The sequence below is a fragment of the Streptopelia decaocto genome (genome assembly GCF_964273445.1).
Source record: "Streptopelia decaocto genome assembly, chromosome: 4".
Taxonomy (NCBI): Eukaryota; Metazoa; Chordata; class Aves; order Columbiformes; family Columbidae; genus Streptopelia; species Streptopelia decaocto.
The window spans coordinates 65,137,559-65,158,644 of NC_138658.1; the positions used below are offsets into that span (position 1 = coordinate 65,137,559).

Consider the following 21,086-nt stretch of genomic DNA (forward strand, 5'->3'; position numbering starts at 1 on the left):
CCCTTAATCATCTTCGTTGCCCTACGCTGGACCCTCTCCAGCAGTTCCCTGTCCTTCTTGAACTGAGGGACCCAGAACTGGACACAATATTCCAGATGTGGTCTCACCAGGGCAGAGTAGAGGGGAAGGAGGACCTCCCTCGATCTACTAACCACCCCCCTTCATGCAAGGCAGGCGTTCTTTCAGAACTTGCCACTGCACACACACTGAAGAAATGGATTGTACATAAAAGTAAAAGTAATTTAATAGATTGTTTCACAGTCTTGGTTAAAAGAAAAGCAAATCATAAACAAGTGGTGAAAAGAAAATGGCAGCCCAGCTACTGAAAAATCCATAGGTTTCAGTGACATAAAATGTTCTAAGAAATTTTGGTCACAAGAAGTATTACAGCTCTTTTTCATCTAAGTTTTTCAGTCATCTCAAATTAGTTGCTAGGCTGTGCAAACTAGTAGAATATCTTGTTTTAGAAAATGATTAGTATTTCTGCAACAATGTGAAAACCACATTGCTAAGATGCTTTACCTTTTTTTATTTCTGTGGATTTAATTCTTTCCCATGCAGCTGATTTCTCCCCACAGGATTTCGACCTTTATTACTTGCTGACAACACGTCTGACAAATAGCTTTTTGCTGTGGTAGCTGAGGTTGAGCCATCTGTTTTTTCTCTAGAGAGCCATGCCTTATTCATAATGGCATTTTTCTGTTTCATTGCCTGGGGAATGGCACCTGCATGCTGATTTCCTATTTGACCCCAAAATACATCGTCACATTTGGACAACTGATCCCTCCCCTTTGTGGCCCAGAAAGCACCATGGTCCAGAGGCACCAGTGCATCCTTCGTCCTTGACAGTACAGGCCAAGGGGCTTCCTCGTGGATCATGGGCAGGTTGCAGTCAGCCTTTGGATTTGAGTTGGAGGAGACAACTGAAGGTATCTGAGGAGGAAAGAAGAAAAGAAAATGTAACCTTGGATGTCCCAGTGCATTGTGGTTTATTTCAGCTGTAGCTTCCCATATAATTGTACAGTAGGCCCAAGTCATGCTCTTGTTGGCATTTAATTAAAGCTCACATTATGTGTATTAAAAGAAAATCCCCGAGTTTACAGGTCAATCAAAAAACTACTACCATTCTGCTCTCCCTAATAGTTTTATTTTATGACAATATTTTAATTGAATCTTTTTATATGTGACTGTGTCAAAGAAAATGATCAGGAAACTGGATATGAACTGTCACATATATCCCCTGGACTAAACAACTTAAGGCTTTCACATGCTATTGGAATTCTGAGTCACTATTTCATTGAATAATAAATTTTTTAACTACAAGAAACCTTTAGTATCTTGCATGTTTTTTTTCAACTATCAATGCCAAAAGCAGAAACTACGCTTTTATTTGTTTTATTACATTTATTTTAATCCAAGATCATAAAGGAAATTCAGTAGAATAATATTTATAACTACTCCAGCTAACTGGCGCCAGTAATTGCATACTTGAATTTTGTTTCTGGAAAGGTTATGTTGTCTCAGAGAGGGTGAAATCTCCTGCGTGTTTAGTTTAGCAGCAGACTGTCACAAATGCAATTGCAATTGATCAGCTCTGTTCTTAACAGGATTCCTGCAGTTAATGGAAATTACTATAAAGAGCTTCAGGGCACAGAAATAATTGGATCACTAAAAAAAAAAAAAAAAAAAAAAAAAAAGTAAGCAATCGGAGGATAAAAAAGGTAGGACAAGATCAACATAGCAACTTTTTTTTTAACATCCAACAATTTTTAAAGATGGTCTTATCAGAGAGTACACCATGATGAAAACAAAACCTCTTAATTATTTTTACAAGCCCCAAGCCATTCCTAAACAAAGGAGAAGAAAGTGCATTATGAAAAACGTTAAGCATTTATTACCCTCAGCTTGTTTGAACTGAAAATCAACTCTGCATCTCTGGAAGCAATCATTCAAATAGCTATATGATCGACAAAATGACTGCCAAGAATAATAGATTTCACTAACATAAAAATGATAAGAAAATTTTTAATGACCTGGCAGTTTTTGTGATGGATTTGTCTTAGTTTTTGATGCAAGGCTATGACCTTCTCTGGACTTGTTAATGTTATAGGAGAAGCATCATACATGTTTGGAGTGATGCGAGATCTGCAGGTGCTATCCACCTCTTGCTGAGAGTTTGCAGGTGTTGACTCAGTCATTCCACTCACTTTGACACATGCCTCATGATCCTGGGGCTGTCCATTGGCCTGTGAAATATCTGTGGAAGAAGGCAGCATCTGCAAGAGGAAACAGCGTTTCAAGAAATTCAAGTTAGATGGAGCTTTCCAATGCTGTTTATTTTGGATTAGTGGAAGTCACATGGGTGAATTCATTACAATAAATGTTCAGAGAAATTAAATGTAAATAAACTACACTTACCAAAATACAAAAAAAAAAAAAAAAAGATAACATACCAATTATTTTAAATATGAAGCATTCCTGTATCTGTCTAAAAAGGAATCTTGCATTCATTAACTATTCCTCAAAATTAAAAAAAGAAATCTCTAAGCTTTAACTACAGCCAAAATTTGCATCTGAATATTAAGAAAACCTAGATAAAAAGTAGAAATAATGCTAATTTAAATAATTGTATAATGCTAGGTCTCCTTTTGAAGAATATCAAATTTTCTAATGTGATTCTTTCACAGACATATTCTCTTCCCTTCACACAACAAACTCATGCTCAGGAAAGTTAAACTAAATGGACTTCAAAAGTGTGTAAGTTCAACTGCATGAACTCTTAAGCAGATCCTCCTATTCTGAATAAAAATAATAGAAATTCAGTTGACCTTATTTCACTTCCAAATCAGCTTTAACACCACATCCAACATTATCCTTCCTGAATATCTTCACTGAAATGAAGCCGAATTTAGAGAGCAATGGCAGTTTAATTATGCACCTTTGCATAACAGTTGCAAGCAGGAAAAGATCTCCCTGAATGTACATCTCTATCTCAGGGCAGTAGCATTTTGTCATGGAAATTCTAATTTATAAAAGCTACAGGACTAATGTTACTGTTTTTCTTACAACTGTACAGTTTAAAATTGTTAATGACAATTTCAGCCGTGGGGTTTTTAAAAATAGTTATTTCTTTTCAAAATTCATGTCTCATTATGAGTTATTACTTCATTCTCCTCTTTCTGAAAAAGTTCCAGAAATGCAAATACTATAAACATGCCAGGTCAGGAATGGTTACTTAATACAAAACATATTTTACTTAAAATAACGTATTGCTTTTCCTCTATGTCTTTAGTGAGCATTAGCTATATCACTTGTGTCTAGTGTAAAAAAAAAAAAATCAAATGCCATAGTGGTGTTAGATTGCCCTGGTGACCCCCCAAAAAGATGAGCATTTGTTGACAAGCTCATGCATCAAAATATAATTCTATGATGGTATGAAGAAGAATGTACAGTGTGTAAACTGTTGCCATTGCCAAGAAAAGAAGTCTTGCAGGAGTGATCATTGTGAATCTTTATGAGAAACATGCTGCTTGCAAGCAGTTCAAGAGCAGCTACAACACCAGGGTTAGAACATACAGGCATCAGTGATGCTGTACTGTCCCACACCCTCAGAGGTGACACTGAATGCCAGCTGTTGATGTGTACAAGCTAGCCAGACCTGAAAAAGCTAAATGCAATCATGTTTGTCCAGCTGAGACACTCCTCAGTAGCAGCCACCACCTAGACCATTTACTTCAGGCTGAACAACAGGCCAGGAAAGAAGATGGTGACATCCCGGACTTCAAGGATATTGATCATATTGACCAACTTTGGGCACATAATTCAGATTGCTGCTTTTCCATAGAAGACTTACTTTCTCTACATCAATTACAGAGTGAGTCCACAGCATTATCTGGATACGGCTTTTATTTAGGTAGGGTGGTATGAATAGTCATTCACGTACTAACATCCCAGGCACAGATCAGTTGGAAAGTGAAAGTTATACATTTGGACATTCCCCTGTAAACACAGAAGCCAAAGAAGTCCTTGGTTCTAAGCAAGGTTATGAGTGCCGTATCTCCCTAGCATTCAAAAAAGGCTAGCTGGTTGAAAGCAAGGGAGGGATTACAAAGGGCAGCCCTGAAATGTTTTCAGGCATGAAGAGATTGATCTAAAATTATTTTATGAGAACTTCCTCACTACAGGAAGCACAGTTAGAAGCATCCCTGCTGACAGATGAGAGTCAGCAGGAGTAGAACAAGTTCTGGAGCTCAATGACCCATGCAAAGGCAAATTACTGCCCTCCTCATAGGCAGAAGAGCTGCTAACGCTACCAGAAAAACAAAAACAACAACAAAAAAACCAAAACCAAAACCAACAAACAAAAACAACAAAAAACCCCAAACAAACAAACCAACCCAACCACCCAATCAAACAAAAAACAACAACAACAACAACAACAACAAAACCACCCCCACACAACACCACACACAAATCAAAACTGTGACACTACCCCATTTAATTTCTGGAAAAATAATTTCCTGACAGGGTCTTTCCTTCTATTTTCTTCAACTCACAAACTCTTTTGCCTCCACTGAATTCTGCTGCAGCCAAAGTAGTGAAACTCATTAGAAAAGCAGGTTGTTTCAAACCCTGAATGACTGAAGCTGCTACCACACCGATGTTTTCATAGTATGGTCTGCGCTGTATTTGAAAGCATGTATGATCCTTTCAAAAAGGCTCATCCTCAGAGTTTTGTAACACTGTGAAACACTAAAGATCACATTTTCTGTAGCCAAGCAAAAATCCTGCACTTTGTCTCAATGTGCAGACATGAATTTCTTCCATTTGTTAATTATTCCCTTTGTAATTTTTGATTTATTTATTTAGAATATTTATCCTATTTTTTTTAATATTTTTCGCTTTCCTCCCAAGTTTCCATGTATTATCCCACCTAGGAGTTAATGAATTGTGATATTCCACCAAACCTGAAGAAAAGTGAATTTGCATGCTGCCAGCTTCTAGAAAGGAAAACAAAAAAGAAAGAAAATCACCTTCCCGCAACATTACAAAAATTAAAAGTCAGTGGTGTCAGAGATAAAAATAAAATGGTTTAATTCATCTATTTTTAATTGCACATTTTATTCTAAACTCTAACATTTAACAGAAAATAAAGGAACGTTAGTTTTTAAAGCTTTTATTTTTTAGTCATGGCTGTTACTCCACTTGCATTTAAACTTCTGGACAAATGCATGTTGTTGCCCATGAACTAGAGAAAAAAAACACTGCTAAAATGTCTATCTTATGTATGCAGTCAGGAAACAGATCTAAATCTTTGTCAACCAACCCCAATTTTACTTTAAAATGCGATGAACCTTGAGTATGTACCATCTCCTCAGCCACTACAAATTCTTGAGATACTCTCTGTACTACCAGCCATTTACATAACTATTGAACAGCTCTCACAGTTATTTCACTGGAAAGGCCAGGCTGCCCTTAACTGTATTTAATTCATATTTTATACCCTTCAGTATTTTTAATAAACTTCCTGAAGGTCAAAAATAACATAACTCTAGGAATGGATTTTACCCTTCTTTTAAAAAAATTACTCAATAACAACTACCACCTCCTTTCTTTCATCCCATTGGAATTCCAATGACTCAAGTCACATTTTCTGTAATGTCAAGAAGAGATGCCTATTCCTGCAAAAGTCTTTGTCCTGAAAGGTCCTTTGATCTTGAACAGCACTGTGCCCAAGAGACTGAAACCCCAAAGTTAAAGTCATTCTCACCTCTGAGAGTGGGACTCATATGACTGAACCATTTCTCCTCCTGTCTCCCTTCACAACCAGTGGAGTCCAGCCCTCCAACACTCTCACCTTACCTAAAGCAGATACCTGAAATGGGCAGGATATCTCCTTGTAAGTACCTCTTTCTCTCCACTAACTAATAAAAGAAAGACCGCAGACACAATTGTCTGAAGTACAGACATCAAACATGAGATATATCTCACCCTGTGTCAGAAAAGCTGCTGATCTCACTAGGCACACACAAATCATTTTAAGGAAAGCATCTGAGAGAGAATGCTATTTCGTGTCTGTTTCCTTCAAATATGATTCATGGGAAGGCACTAAGTGGTTTCTCGCAAAGAAATGAGTAGAAATAGAAAAAAAAAATATAATAAAAAAAGAAAGAAGTAGCAGCAGCATTGTTCTACCAAAAATAATCTTAGAAGAGATTATCTGATACAAAGAAGGATTAAGTTATACTATTCTGCACATTTAGTTCCTATTCTGTAGAACAAATAATTCACTATACCGGACACATTATTCGCCTGGAGCTTTCCATGCATAAGGTTTAAGATGACTCAATGAAAAGCAATAAAAAGCACTACCATTTATCTGTATACTCCTTCACAAATCCCCTCTCAGCCCTGAAAAATGGGGGCACAGAGTCACAATGGTTTCAGATCCACTATGGAAAGAATATATAAAATATATCATCAAGTGAGAGCCTTCCAGTGCAAGAGAAATTGAAGTGAATGACTACAGCAGCATTATCCATCACAGACATCAGTCATGTGGACAGAGCCTGTTGACGTAAAACCAGGATATGTTGGCTCAGTCAATTTGGAGAAAGAATTGAACATATTCCTGGTTTCTCTACACACAACCTGAAAGAGGCAGAAAAGGCTCCAAAAAACTGGACAGCCACACTGGGATGAGCTCATGTGAAGGGTACACCAAGGTGTCTTGCTCCTCTGTGTGGTTCTCTAATATATCAAAAGCAGCACGGACACAGCCTCATGCTCAAGCAAGTCAAACTGGGCAAAGCCTGTTCCTCGAACTGCAAGTAGGCACCTACATTCAGAAAGAAGTGAAGCCTTCTCTTTCACATTTCCTGTTAGTTATCTTAAGCACCTTCTCTTGCTTCCTGCTGTTACTAACCCAAGTAAACCAGTTGTTGCAAGTCCCAGTCCTTTTTCAGCTGTTTAGCAAACATGAGTGTCTAACATCAGTTGATGAATGGTGTCCTGTGTACTTTCCACTGGGAAAGGCAGAGAAACAATCACTGTTAATAATGTCCATGATTAATTCCACAACAGCAAGAAAAGAAAGATGAGGAAAAGGCCTTTCATATTGAAAAAGATAACAACATTTAAAAGAAGATGATGAAAATGGGACATGACAAAAGGCCAAAAATGCCCCCATATTCTGTGCCTGATATTGTGCATGTGAATCCCGGCTATGGCATGGTGTCGAGTGCCACATGCACTTGCTAGAGGCAGCTCTTGTCCCTGGGATGTGTCCTCTTCAGACACATGCTTTTCATTTTCCAAACACAAAATTAGACAAGGTTTTAGTTATCTCAATTGCCAAAATTTATTTTTGATCCATTACAAGGACCTCCAATGTTTTCTCAATTGAAGTCTTTTAAAAGGAAAATAAATCACAAAGGCTTAGAAATTACCCAATTTGTGCCTCCAAAATTTTCAAGTCCATATTAGACATAAATTGTCATTCCTATGACTCCCCAAAAGCCTATCTTTTTCAAAACTGAGACACACACATGATGAAGCTTTTCTTCGCCCTCTTGCACACTTTTGCTTTCACTACAGTGGCATAGGTGTTTTCTCTGGATGAAAAAGAATTGGAAAGAAACTCTTCTGTGTGCTAGTGTATGTTTATTACTATAAACAAAACCAAAATTAAATTAAATTACAGTATACTACCCAATTAATCTAAATTACAAAGAAAGAACTTCATGGTATACAGTTTTATAGTGAGGAAAAGTCATTCAAAACCTAGTCCTCTTTACAGAGACTTGAAAAGTAAATTAATAGAAGGAAAATTGATTTTATTTTCTGAATAGATTACTCCAGTGTGTATCTGCCCTCAGTGAAAAGTACACTGCTGGAACTAAATCATGGTTCAAGCAACTTTTATTTCTCAATCAAAAACATTTGAATGTAACGCTAGGCTTTGAAAATAATCAAGAATGACAAAGCTCAAAGTGCATGCTGTTTTGCTGAACCAAACTTACTGAAGTTTTCACTTAGAGCTAATTGGGAAAATGAAGCCATTTGGACAACAGTGATTTGAAGTATGTGAGAACAGTGTCCCAAACACTGAAAGTGAAGTCTGATGAGAAGTTCCAAAGATGCTTGGTTTTGCATCACACTGCCTTTATATTTTAGTATCTTAATTGGGATGAGCATTAGGAAGAAAATACTTCCTGTAAATGGAAAGGAATGCCCAACCATCCCTTGTGTCCTGGATGAGTTCACTTTGGTCTTTAAGCATGATGCCCTTAAGTTCTTGAAAGAATCTTAAAACATATTTTCTTCTGAGAAGCAGGCACAAAGTTTTTTACGGAACTACAAAAGACCAGGCACTGAATTGAATACAGAATCCCTTTTCCCTTCAAAGGCAGCCAGATTAGCCTTTCATGCATCATTGCAAACTTTCGGTTGAAATTCATCAGTAAGCCAATGCTGCCAATGTGCAACAACCTTCCAATTGTCACTGGGTCCAGAAATGAACAAAGCCAATTGAAAATCTTTAATGGAAGAACGAAGGGAAAAAAAATATCAAGTCACTTTTCTTTCTCTAGAAGCATTCAGATGTTAGGAATGATTTATAAGTGAAAATGTGGGGGGAAGGAAGGGAATGAGCTTTATGTAAATAAAAGCTGTACGTAGCTCTGGAATCTGAGATGCGAATTCCAGCAAGAATAAGAGTTGAAATGCAAAAAACGAATCCTCAGAGATTAAAAGTCAGCTCAGTTTAACATATGTGTACAGAATTCAGTACAGGATATTTAAAATCAAAGGCATGGATCACATTAATATTAAATGGTCTCTCTTCTTTGTGATCATAACCATTATTTATTAAATTAGGAGTATTCACGCTTGGACATTTTCTCACTAAAATGTTTTCCATTGGAAAACTGATCCATGGAAACCTAAATTCTTCATGGGAACATACAGATCTGCCTTGGCAGGTTTCCCCTGTTACACATGGAATTACTTTTTACAGTACTTATCAAGGACCAGAATGGTCCAAAGCTCAGTGCCCAGCAAGACCCAGCCTGTTCTCTGCATGATCCAAATAAACTCCAGGCTTGAATCCCAGTGTGCCTGAGCCTAAATTGGACTTCTGACCACTACAATGCTGGGCCCTATGGGAGAGGGTTTGTGCTCCACTTAACACGAATAGCTAAATATCTATTGAAGCAGGGAATTGAATGTGTGTCTCTCACACTGCAAATTAACTCACTGGCCATCAGAATACAGATTCAATCCAATTCTCTCCTGCTGGAGCTGGTAAGTTTTGTGATAACTAGACATTCAGGGAGAGAGTGTGAATGTGCACAGTATTTTGATATTTATTGTATTGGGAAGCTGTACACTAATGCCCATTTATCACAGTAACGCCTGAGAAGATATGTGAAGGCACTGAAGAATTATCTCCCTCCTCACAGATGAGTTACTGACTACTGTCACATAAAACTTTCGTTCTCAGGACGACCTTGGGTGAGACAGTGGTGGACGTAGACACACTCAAAGGAGACACAGCCAGACACAAAATCCTGTCCCATCCTGCAACCACAGTTCCTTTTCATCTTACATTGACAGCGTTGCTCACAATAGGATGATAGTATATGTAGATAAGAAGGCACATAAACCCCAAAGTATAGAAAAACTCAAAAGACATGAAACCTGAACTAGTCAAACATAAGTAATAGAAGAGAAAAAAAAAAGTAAACATTCTTGTTCATTTTTTCTAATTACTACAGAGAAATTGAATGCTATTCACATTGAAGAATAAAACTACTTTTTACTTAACATGAAGTTACATTATTTCTTGCCAGAGAAACAAGTATGACTGAGCAATAACTTGCAACAATTAATAACACTAGAAGAATAAACTTCTTCCAAGTGATACAGAATACCACTCTGTGTAACAATGTAAAATAATCAGACAAATAATCCTGTGGATTTACCATACCATTCATCCATTGTGAGTATCTCTACTTCTACTGATGAAAAATAGATGTCAAGGTCATTGAAAAACAAATTATTTTTATGTACCTGTTTTGCAGTACATTGTGTTAGTAGAAGTACAAAAAACAGGATGAACCAATGTTCTGTGTCCTGCTGTGATAGGCAGCCACTTTCTCAATATTTTACAACTGTTTAAGGCAAAATACATTTTTTTTTTTCCCTTTTTAACCAGCAAGATTCTGCTTGATTATACTTGACACAAACATTACCAGTTATTGTTTGGCTATTTTTACAGGCTTTGTTTAAAATAATGAGAGAAAACAAAAGAAAAAAAATAAAAGATCTTGCTTGGAGATTACTGAAGTATTATAAAGGGATTCCTGTTTCTCCAGTTTGCCAGATACAGATTCCAGATACAGATTCAGATAGGTGTTACCCCCCCCCCCCCCAAATTAAGTATATTCCCAGCATCTGGGCTATTAATGCCAAACAGCACCAGGTATAAGGCAGAGTGCATCCCATTTGAACTACTTTCCTCTTGCCAGTGAAACACACATAACTAGCTCCCTGTTGAATATGAATGTCTACTGAATTGACTTAAATCTTAAAATGATTTATTCTAGACCTTTTTTTAATTTTCCAGTTTCTTCATAAATCTGCGATAATACATTCTGCAGGAAGAAAATGCAAAATACACTTTTAAAATCAAACTATGTCTACATTATCCACTAGGCCAGATATTTTGTCGAAATATTGAGTGGGTTTTGCATGGAACACTAATACACTTTGTGATAAACTCCAGAGATTTAAGCTTCGACCAAAAAGGCGCTGAAACAGCCAACTATGCTGACTTATCTGAAGCAATATTTATCTTAAGTGCTGAGATATATTTTATAATTATACACTGAGTCTCACCAAACACTTCAAAAAATATGATCACTGACTTAATACAATAGTAGAAATGGGAGGATCCTACAAGGAAATACAAACACTTACCTCTTGATCACACATTGATGTAAAAGCAACTGTGTACTCTGCCAGGGTCACGTCATTCACGAAGTTTTTCACCTCTTCCTCAAATTCAGAGGTAATAATTCCTCGCCTGTGCAATTCACTCAGCATCCTGGCAATGAAGCTGTTTCTTTCCTGGCACTTTTGGGTGAGGCAAGCCAGCTTAGCCTGTGTGGCATAAACAAATACACACTGATTTCACGCCCTGTTTCAACTGCAATATTATACTTTGTATCTGATTTGCAATTTCACACATTTTGACCCAAAGCTATAGATTTCATTCCTATGTTCCTAGGCCATTAAGTGCCTCTGCACCCTGCAGTAACAATACATGTGCACAGGTAAACTGGAAAGAGATATTCCCTTTCCATGCACAAGGTGACCCTTTTGGCAGGCTGAGGAGCACCCACAGCAATAATATCAGCAAACCCTTTCCTGAAGCCCAGTAGCCAGCAGGTAAACTGGGGCAGCTGCGGAAGGCAGGCAGAGGCACAGAAGGCAGCAAACAAAGGAATACACCTTTGTGTAGGTCCTGTGCTGGCTTTCAGGAAAATACAATACCTTCAGAGGAGCTAGTGTCAACTTCTCTTCAGACTTTCTCTTCTGAAGCTGTTTTTCCTGAAAGGTTGAAAAACATTCTGCATTAATTTATTTGAGTCATTTTAAAATACTGTAGCAGTTTTTTGCTATTAGATTTAGACCTGACTTTCAAGGTGCACACTTCGCATATTCATGTGACCCTGTATCACAAACAAGATGGATAAGGAGCTGGTTGTACATGGATAGGCCCCAGCACACAAACACTGCCCCACTAGCATTAATGTATTACCAAATGCTTTTGGTTGAGTGGGGTTATTTCATCAAACTGCATCACATTAAAGACTTGGTGTTCTTCTTTATGCCCTCATATTCCCATTTTCTCTGTGAGTCTCCCAAAACACTCTCTTGGGGAAAAGATTTTCCTTTTATTGTCTATATTATGTTGCAGAATGCAAGAAACAAGGAGGGATTTTCTGAATGTGTACTCCATGGCAGGCTCTGAAAAGTGAACATCGACAACTTTCTACTGACAAGATCGATGCATGTCCTCTATTAGGAGGTGAGCCAGATGACCTAGTCTATACCTTATGACTAAAATATTTATTATTAATAGGAAAATTACTTTCTGATTATGCAGAAAAAAAATACAGTATCCTGCCAAGGAAAATCAATTTCTGTTACAAATCAATACAGTATTATTTGGCAAGAAAGTACAGATTACTTTGCATTCATTTTGCTTGACAATTTGTATTTCTATAAAGCTTACAGTAAGTATACTATGTGCATCAAAAATAAAAATATCTCCTTTTATAAGAATTCAGTTATGCTGAAAGGTGTCGCATAGTCCTCAGCTAATAAATTGTGGGCTTGGGCAGGAACATAGTAGATAGGACAGGAAAGACTAACACAAAGGGAACAAAGATAAAGCTGGCAATAGGTCCCTGCACTGGTGACATTAAATTCTTGATGAAGCATGGAGCAAAACACCTTGCCAATGCAACAGAACAAGTACGAATTGCCAGTTTATATGGATAACACATCTCACCCCGTATGCACCTGACATGCATCATCTATCATTACAGACACCAGATACTAACAAAAAATTTCATTTCACCACCACTATTCTGCACCTCTTAAGGCATCCTAATCCATACCTGAGAGAAGCCACTAACCCTCTGTACAGGTTTAAAGCAAATCACAGCACATGACAATGGTAGAGAAAAACAAACAAACAAACACTAAAAAGCCCCAGAAACAATGATAACAATTAACAAGCAAAACCCCAAAAAAACTTAAAACTGTAGAACAGGTGGATTTACTGTGGAGGAAGTAGGATGAAACTTGCACTCAGTAGGGAGAAGAAAATAACCTCTTGTATTTCAGAGAAATACAATGCAAATGTGTAAAAACTGCTCATGTACGTGTACTTGTGTGTACATGAGGCCTCTCACCAGAATAACTATTTTAATTAATAAAAATACAAACCATATGCCAAACCGAAAATGTATTAGTGAAACTCTTAATGTGTAACTGCCACAGTTTATTGCTCTGTAAAGAATTTCAGCATCACTTTGCATTATGCTACGGGGATTATAGCAGAGACTGGCAGCAACTTTTATTGTAGCTTACCATCTTTCCATAACACTGACCACCCAGGAAGTTTCCATCTTTTCCTTATTTGTCTAAAGTCAGGGGCACTTTTATATGCCTACAAACCATTTAATTATCCTCAGACTCATTCCCAAGAAAGAGGACCATTTTGGTTCTCTCATTTGAGAAGCAACATGTGGAATCTGAAGTCTAAGCTCACATTTGTCCACCCACTTAAGCACACAGAAAACGGCTCCATTATACCTTTTCACAAAGCTGAGCCTGAAGGAGTTCCACTTCATTCTGCAAGTCATGAAACTGATTTTGTAATGCGGTCTGGTCTCTGAGTTGGGCTTTCAAGGTCAGTACTTGCTGCCGTAATCGCTTATTGGCAATTTCGTTCTCCTCTATTTCCTGGCCATCTTTCACAATGTGCACAGGCTAAAGAGCAAATTTAAACAGACTTTCAAATTAGATGTATAAAATAATTAAAATATTTTCAAGCCTAATTCACAAAACCTCTCAATCAATACATGTACCCAACTTAAAAAAAAGGTGGATATAAAACGTATTACTTCAAACATTCATAAACATATTAACACTAATATCTTGTACTAATTTTAAAATGGTTTATGAGCAAGGAGTTCTCAGTCCCTCATGAGAACAAGTGTAGGACTGGGATTTCACAACGCTCCTTCAAAGTAAGTATTGTATTATACCCATTACATATATGGGAAAACAGGGGCATGAACAGACTAAGTGACCAACCTATGGTCACACAGTAAGTAAGAATAGAACTCAAAAGTCCCCAGTCTCCTGCGCCAACTGCTACATAATACACCCCTTGTCTTTCCACATATATTTATTTCAGTGAGCGAATTCTACTCTCCCAGTTTTTGTTTTTCTTTTTTTTTTTTTTTTAAGATTACTAATAAAAACTAATCAGACTTAAAATAAAAATTTCAGACATATTTAAAAAGAAAATATTTATTATATTATAATGCAGGAACAGTGACATAAAACAAGTGGAAGGAGGAACTTCTGAATTTAGCTCCTCTTCCCCCACTCTCTGTTTTGTTTTTAATTTTGTGCAATATATTGACAGGATTAGTGAGAGCTTTAGACTGATGGTTAGCATCATAAGGTCAGCTCCTAGAAGTGGTATTATTGGATTAAACCAAAGTCTAAGAATAAAAGTGAAGAAAGTCTTGTGAAAAATATTTATGCTTTTATGAACTTATAATTTAAAAAAAAGAATCAATACACAGGGTCTAAAAAGTCAGTGATAAAGCTAAAAATTCTAGTCAGATATATGATATACTGCAGAAAGACCATATAACCGTCTATGCACAGCATTCAAGCAAGTCGTGCATGCTTTGTACCAAACTTATTGGCTCCCTCTTGTGTTAAGAGAGAAGAACAATAGCAATTGTTGGACACGTCAAGATTGATTAGATCACGTTTGCAATGATAAAATCCTGAGGATGAGTCTGAGACATGGTATTTTCCACATATTCTTCTTTCTCACACAAAACATACGTGAAATAAAAAATGGAAACACTCCCTGAATGAAGATGCTTAGAGGAAAAAGAGGACAGAAATAATTTCAAATCCAGCTGAAAAGTCTTTATGAAAGCTCCTTCCAGAAGATTATTCAATCATTCATTATTTTTTCATAAAACACTTCATTTTGGTGGAAAACATAAAAACTTCATCAAGACACAGAGCCACCTGAAAATTCAAAAAGCTTTCACTTACAGAAAACCCAGAATTTCTGAGATATAGATACATTCCAGTGAGACTTTCTCTCCCTCATGTGAAAGGAAGATTTCCTGGATTTGGGGGATAAACACTTGAGGTGTCCACATCAGTTACAGACTTTGGCTCCTCATTAATCTACACCACTTGCTCACTTGCAGTGGAAGTTGCTCCACTAAATATTCAGCATCACAGCTTCATTTTGTGTGTCCGAATCTAGTACTCAGGGCAACAAATAGCAAAGGCCAATACTGGAAATACTGGAGACTTCTCCAACCACAGAAAAAGAAAGGCAGAGCAAAATGAAGGGAAACACCTTTCACTAAGGCCACCTGAAGATCCATGCCTTGGAAACGGACTCTGGCTAGAAAGAGGAGGACAAGAGTCCTCCTCAAAACTGGAGATGTCACTAATGCCCATGCAGAGCCCAGACTACCCTATAGAGAGATGGTCTACCTTGCATACCATCCGCTTACTTTCAAGTTTATAGCTGAAGTGGTTCTAGGTACTCTGTCCTTGCTTTATATCTATTGCCAAGAGCAATAATGGGTCTCTCCGCATCCAAAACACTCTCTCCAAAAGGATAATCTCTTTTCCATTCATTTACATACGTACCATTAACTTGCAGTGCTGTTTTACAAGCATTTTGTCCCCAGCTTCTTTTTTAAGATGGTCTAATTCTGAGAGAGCTTGTGACAAATGAGTTTTGATTTCTTCATATCTTGTTTCAGCAAAACCAAGTTCTATGTACCATTTCTGAGCCTAACGGGAAGAATACAAATACAAAATTACTGAGCGTAATTAGCCTAGCAGTAGCATAATTTCTCAATACCACCTTACAACTATTGACTTGAGTCTGATCTCCATCCACATGACAAGTTCTAAATTGTTGTAAATTGATGAAAATAAGTGGAACTACACAATACACTATAATTGTATTATAAGAAATGAATAAGACTTTTAAAGTAAGTCCTATAGAAACATATCTAACTAGAGCTATGCAGAAAAATAGATGAATTTTTAAACTGATTTCTAAATTTGAAGGTATCTTGAGTGTTCTGAATAAAGCTAAAAAAAGCAATGGTGAATGCACTCACAATTTCACAATTTTCTTTGAAAGCCCTCAGAGCAAATGGAAAATGAGATGTTGTCAACTAGGGGAAAACAAGTCTTCCTGAGAAATGTCAAAAATGAAAAATGCAGAGGAGGGAAAAAGAGCCCTTCATATGTTCACCTTTATATTTCTTCTAGGACACATTTTCTGTACTTACACACAGCACCACACTAAACAGACAGTAGATCAGCTGGTTGCCTGACCTCAAACTCCTTCCCTCATATGAGAGATCATTGCTTCTCCCTTCTGAAAGCAAAGGCTTCATGTTCCTATAAGGAAACTGGGGATGTAGCTGTGACATACAACTTCCTTGTAACACCCAAAAGGTAATCAAAGGACCCAAGTTATTAAGATTAAAAAAATAATACTAAAAAAAATCAAATTATCTCTTTCATGTCAATATATCAGGGTCAGAAGTCCTTACCTAACAAACATCCAAACACTCATCCAAATCCACTCCTTCATTCCAGTTGCCACACCTAAAATCTCAGAAGTCCTACAAAGCAACTGTCAAAGAACAATCATTTTGGCACCCACAATGTATAATCCTACTGCTCTTTCACACACTCAACACACTTGTCATTGCCAGTGGCAGAGTCTGGGTGGTGTTTGTTATTGCATGAAACAGCCCCACAATTACATGCCTGCCATAAAGGCAATATGTTCTCCTTAGATAAGCATAGAGTGGAGATTGCTCAATAAAATATAGGAATGCAAAAACTAATGCATCTGGAAAGGCAAAATACTGAAAGCTTCCTTGGTGTTAAAACCACAGACTTACTTTACACAGGCACAGAATTTGACATCCAAACAATTCTCCACATAGGTGGTGTTGGACTTCATGTTAACAACACAGATATGTGTGCAAGCTCTGCACCGTCACTGGATATAGCAAGATCCATTGACAGTGTCAAATTGTACATTATTTTTCCTTTCATTCAAAAACTACTACTGTATTCAGATTTGCCTTAATCTTCCTGCTTATACAGCCTTCTACTCCTTATTCCTAGCGATTGGGAGGGACGCAACCTGCTCAGAGATGGCTGCAATAGTTTTTCTGTATTTACTAAGCACTCAACATCTGTCAAAGTGTGCTGGAGCAGTGCAGCTTCTCCTGAAGTTTTGGCCAACCACAAATGACTGTACAATTTATCACTTAACTGAAAGATCACAGAGATACATCTTGGTTCTGCAGATCAGCAACTTCCCTGTTTTGTAAAAGTGTTAAATCCTGGTGGAAAGAATAATAGCCACATAAGAAAAGAAGAAATAAAACAGATTTGCTCCTTAGAGCTACATCAGAGTAGGAGATTACCTCTTTTTTTGATTTTTCTAATTCCTTTTGCTGCATTTTTAGTTCTTCTTTTGCCTTCTCAACTTGCTTTTTCATCACACTGTAGCTTTCAAATGTGCTGCCCTAGATAGAAAACAGAAAGACGTGACTCCACTCACCCATATAAAATGGCAGACTGTTTTTTACAGAACAATCTATGGATTCATTCTATCTGAATTACTAACAACATTTGCATAAAATTGAGATATTGGACGTAAATCTTTCCTGGTTGATTATTCTCAACAACAAAACAGTAATTCCTGTAGAAATTCACCATGGTGTAAGATTAATAACTGCAAAGGGAAAACATAGGGAAGAAATCCACTATAAATAAAGGCCCTGTCTTTAGGCATGGGTTTCATAAAAATCAAAACAGTAAAAAAAACCACCTTATTAGAATAGAAGTTACTAAGTGAACGTGTGAATGCTTTTCAATAATGTGATTTTTTCACAACCCTGAATACTTCACCATTATAACAGAAGTTCATGGAAATTAATTTGCTCTACCAGAAGCTTTTACTTTTGCAAGAACACAAATAACCTAAAAAAATGTCCAAACAATGTATTCCTTTAAGTATTATTTTTAAACTTTGTAGCTTGCTGTATCATTTTAAAATTCTCTAAAGCGACTTTCAGAAAAAAAAATAACCTCCCTGATATTTTGCCTTCTATTTCAAAGTCAACTTTAGCACCTCAGATGTCCAGTACATAGGAGGTTACAACATTTTCTATAGTACGAAGTTAATTTAGCTTTATCTTCCAAATGACATTTATATCTCCCCCTTTCTTTAGAAGATCCCAGATGATAACATTCCTCATTGTTATTATTTACCTCTTTTCCAGCGAAACAGTTTGAGGGGTCTATAATTAGCACTCCTTCAGTCTGAGTTATACCACATGCTGTTTCAACTTTCATTGGCTTCACACCATGTCGCTGACTTCCTTCTTTTAGTTTTACTATCTTTTCTTTCATCCCCAAACTTTTATGTTTTCTCAGCTCTTCGTAGGTGAAACCCAAAGAAGATACTAATTCTTTCAATTTGCTATTTTCTAAAAGGAAGTTTGCATTTGCTTTCTGAAATTCACCAAGCTGTTCTGACATTTCTTTCCTGACTCTGTCTATTTCTCTTTTCATGACACATTTTTCCTCCTGCAAATCTGAAATAGTTTGAAAACTACTGGTTTTGCACTCTTGAAGTTCTGAAACCAAAGTCCTGTATTTGTCTTGTTCACGCTTTACCTCTGCCAAACATCCCAATAAAGTTTCTTTTTCACCTTCTAAAAGATATATCCTTTGTAAATTTCCATCTCTCTCTTGTAATAATTCATTATATTTAGCCACATAGTTCTCTTTGTCTTGTAATAATTGAGCTATTTCTTTGAAGCATTTGCTTCTTTCTTCCTTCAGGTCAGAAAGTAGCTGGAAATATCTCATTTTCCTTCCATCTAGGGATAAAACACTCCTAGAAAGTGTATTTGATGCAATTGTCAGTGACTCTTTTTCAGAATTCCTACTTTTCTCTTCAAGACATAAGAAGTTCTTGAAGAAGGTTTCAACAAAAAATGTTCCTGGGATCATGGTGTTTTCTTCTGATAAGTAATTATAACATTCACCAGTAACTTCTTTCTGATTAAGTAAGTTTTGGAATGAAACAATGTTAGCTTCCTCTACTGCTAAAATGCATTGAAAATATGTGTCCATCTCCTCCTCCAGTGCATGCACCATCTGAGCATATCTCTCATTCTCCTGTTGTAATACACAGACTTCGGTTGAGTAATTTTTGTTCTCCTGCATCAGTAGAAATATCCTCTGAGAACACAGAGCCACCACTTTTTCCAGTGCACATATTTTCACATTAGGGTCATTGCCAGCTTCCAGTGGTGACAGATGACACAAACACTCATAAAAATTGCTCCCTGGCAGGAACAGTTCGCTTAAACACACAGCCCTCTCCTGCACAGGAAACAATATATTGAGTGGATACTTCTCTTCCTGTGACCAAAGAAAATTCTGAGAGAAGCATGCATATTGCATGTTTTCAGCAGCTATTTTTTGACATGAGGAATTGTTCTCATTTGGCTCACATAGTTTCAGGGTCTGGTCTTTCTTTTCTTTCAAGCCAATATTACTGGAAGCGTTTGTTTGGTGAGTTGGTTTCTGAGATTGTTCTGCGTTCTCCAATTTTATTATGTCTTCTCTATTATATACCCTATTCGTATCAGAGATGCAGACTTCTGAGAGGTTTCCTTGTTTATCCATTAGTTCAGTGTTACCTTCAAAATGCTTCTTAAAGTCTTTAAAATGAACAGATAAATTTTGGACATCTTGTGGACTACTTGGGCTGTCTTTGTCTTCCATTCCTGGCTTCCCAGGCTTGATCAATTCAGTTCTATTTAAAACTTTAGAACTCTCTTCAGGAACACGGGTCACCTGTTGTGGTTGGGCTTTCTCGTTCTGTATTTCCTCTCCTTCAGCTTTCCATCTAAAGACTTTTTGGTGATACCTTCCATCATTAATAACTTCATCCAAAGATTTATTTCCACTTAAGCTTTTTGGCAGAATTTGCTTGTTTTCCCAAAGTTCTTCCATGTGGTATTTTTCTAGAGACACTGTGAAAATTTCCGTCAGAATGTAAGGCATCTTTCCACAAAAACGTACAGAGGTTTTGTCAGAAAATCCTCTTTCTGCAACAAAGCAGAGGCCATCAGAGCACAGACTGGTATTTGCCTCACAGAAATACAAACTTCTCACTTTCTTCATAGTGGTGACCGCTGATACGTGGTAACTTTCAGGTTCTAACAAAGTAAGTTGGAGCTTCTTCCTCATCAAAGCTTCAACCACAGAATCAGGGAACATCTTTACTGGCAGACTTAGACCTTGTTCTTTCAAGAGAGAAAAGTTTTCTTCATCTTTGGTTTCCTTACTTGTCTCACCATTAGTTAACTTCTCAGAACAAGGAGGAAATAGTCTTGCTACACAATAACTTGGGGTACATCTGAACAAAGTGAAACTGTCTTCTAGAGCACCTGCCCTCTTTGTTCCAAGAGTGACCTGGTAACAGCAAAAGAGAAACGTTTCAAACTGAAAAATATAAGCTAAGACATATCATTCTGTGTTGATAATCATAATTATTTTTCACTTCATGCCTAAAATATTTGATTACAGATAGATGAGAAAATATTTCCAGAGAGGGTTTTAAAATTATTTAAAGATTTGTAATGAGCAATGATACAAATGGGGTTCAAATAAGTAAATAATTTTCTTAGTGCACACCTGTATTAATCTTGAATAACATTTTCAGTAGCTACAATTTAAAGCTACTTTTATATTAATCTTTACATAAACCAACTCTTCATTTTATCTCAAGATCCACAGACTCGCTGTGCACAAAGCAGCAAGAATAGTGGTAACTTTTCTTCTCACCTGCTCAGCCTCAGCTAGACCAATGACTTTTGCAAAGGCACTGGAATTGTGTTCCAAAACTGGTAGAAGTTCTTCTGGTAGCTCCTGCATCTGCTTTAGCTCATCACAGCTAGATCCTGGTGTTTCTGTTATGGTAAAACACTGGACAAGTGTAATGTCACTCTCAGATAGTTACACGAAAAACAAACCCAAAAACATCTAACCAGATGTTTTGAACAGAAAAACATTTTAGTGAGAGTATGCTCAAAACTACCTTCTCTACCAGAGAAGCATACTTCATCAATGATGCAGAGATAAGCATGGCATTAAACAAGAAAACAAACTTCATAAGA

General features: G+C 37.0%; 1 protein-coding gene across 1 annotated transcript in view; it reads right to left on the reverse strand.

The window, feature by feature from the left end:
• Positions 1-302: 302 nt before the first annotated feature.
• The window catches only part of LOC309439510 (uncharacterized protein C4orf50 homolog), a 33,061-nt gene continuing 12,277 nt past the window's right edge, over positions 303-21,086 (reverse strand). The window contains 10 exon segments of the mRNA XM_082052177.1: positions 303-576; positions 579-933; positions 2,034-2,276; positions 10,981-11,163; positions 11,557-11,613; positions 13,390-13,566; positions 15,499-15,645; positions 17,313-17,414; positions 18,163-20,382; positions 20,755-20,879. Coding sequence (XP_081908303.1) covers positions 509-576; positions 579-933; positions 2,034-2,276; positions 10,981-11,163; positions 11,557-11,613; positions 13,390-13,566; positions 15,499-15,645; positions 17,313-17,414; positions 18,163-20,382; positions 20,755-20,879 — 3,677 coding nt within the window. The 3' untranslated portion in view covers positions 303-508.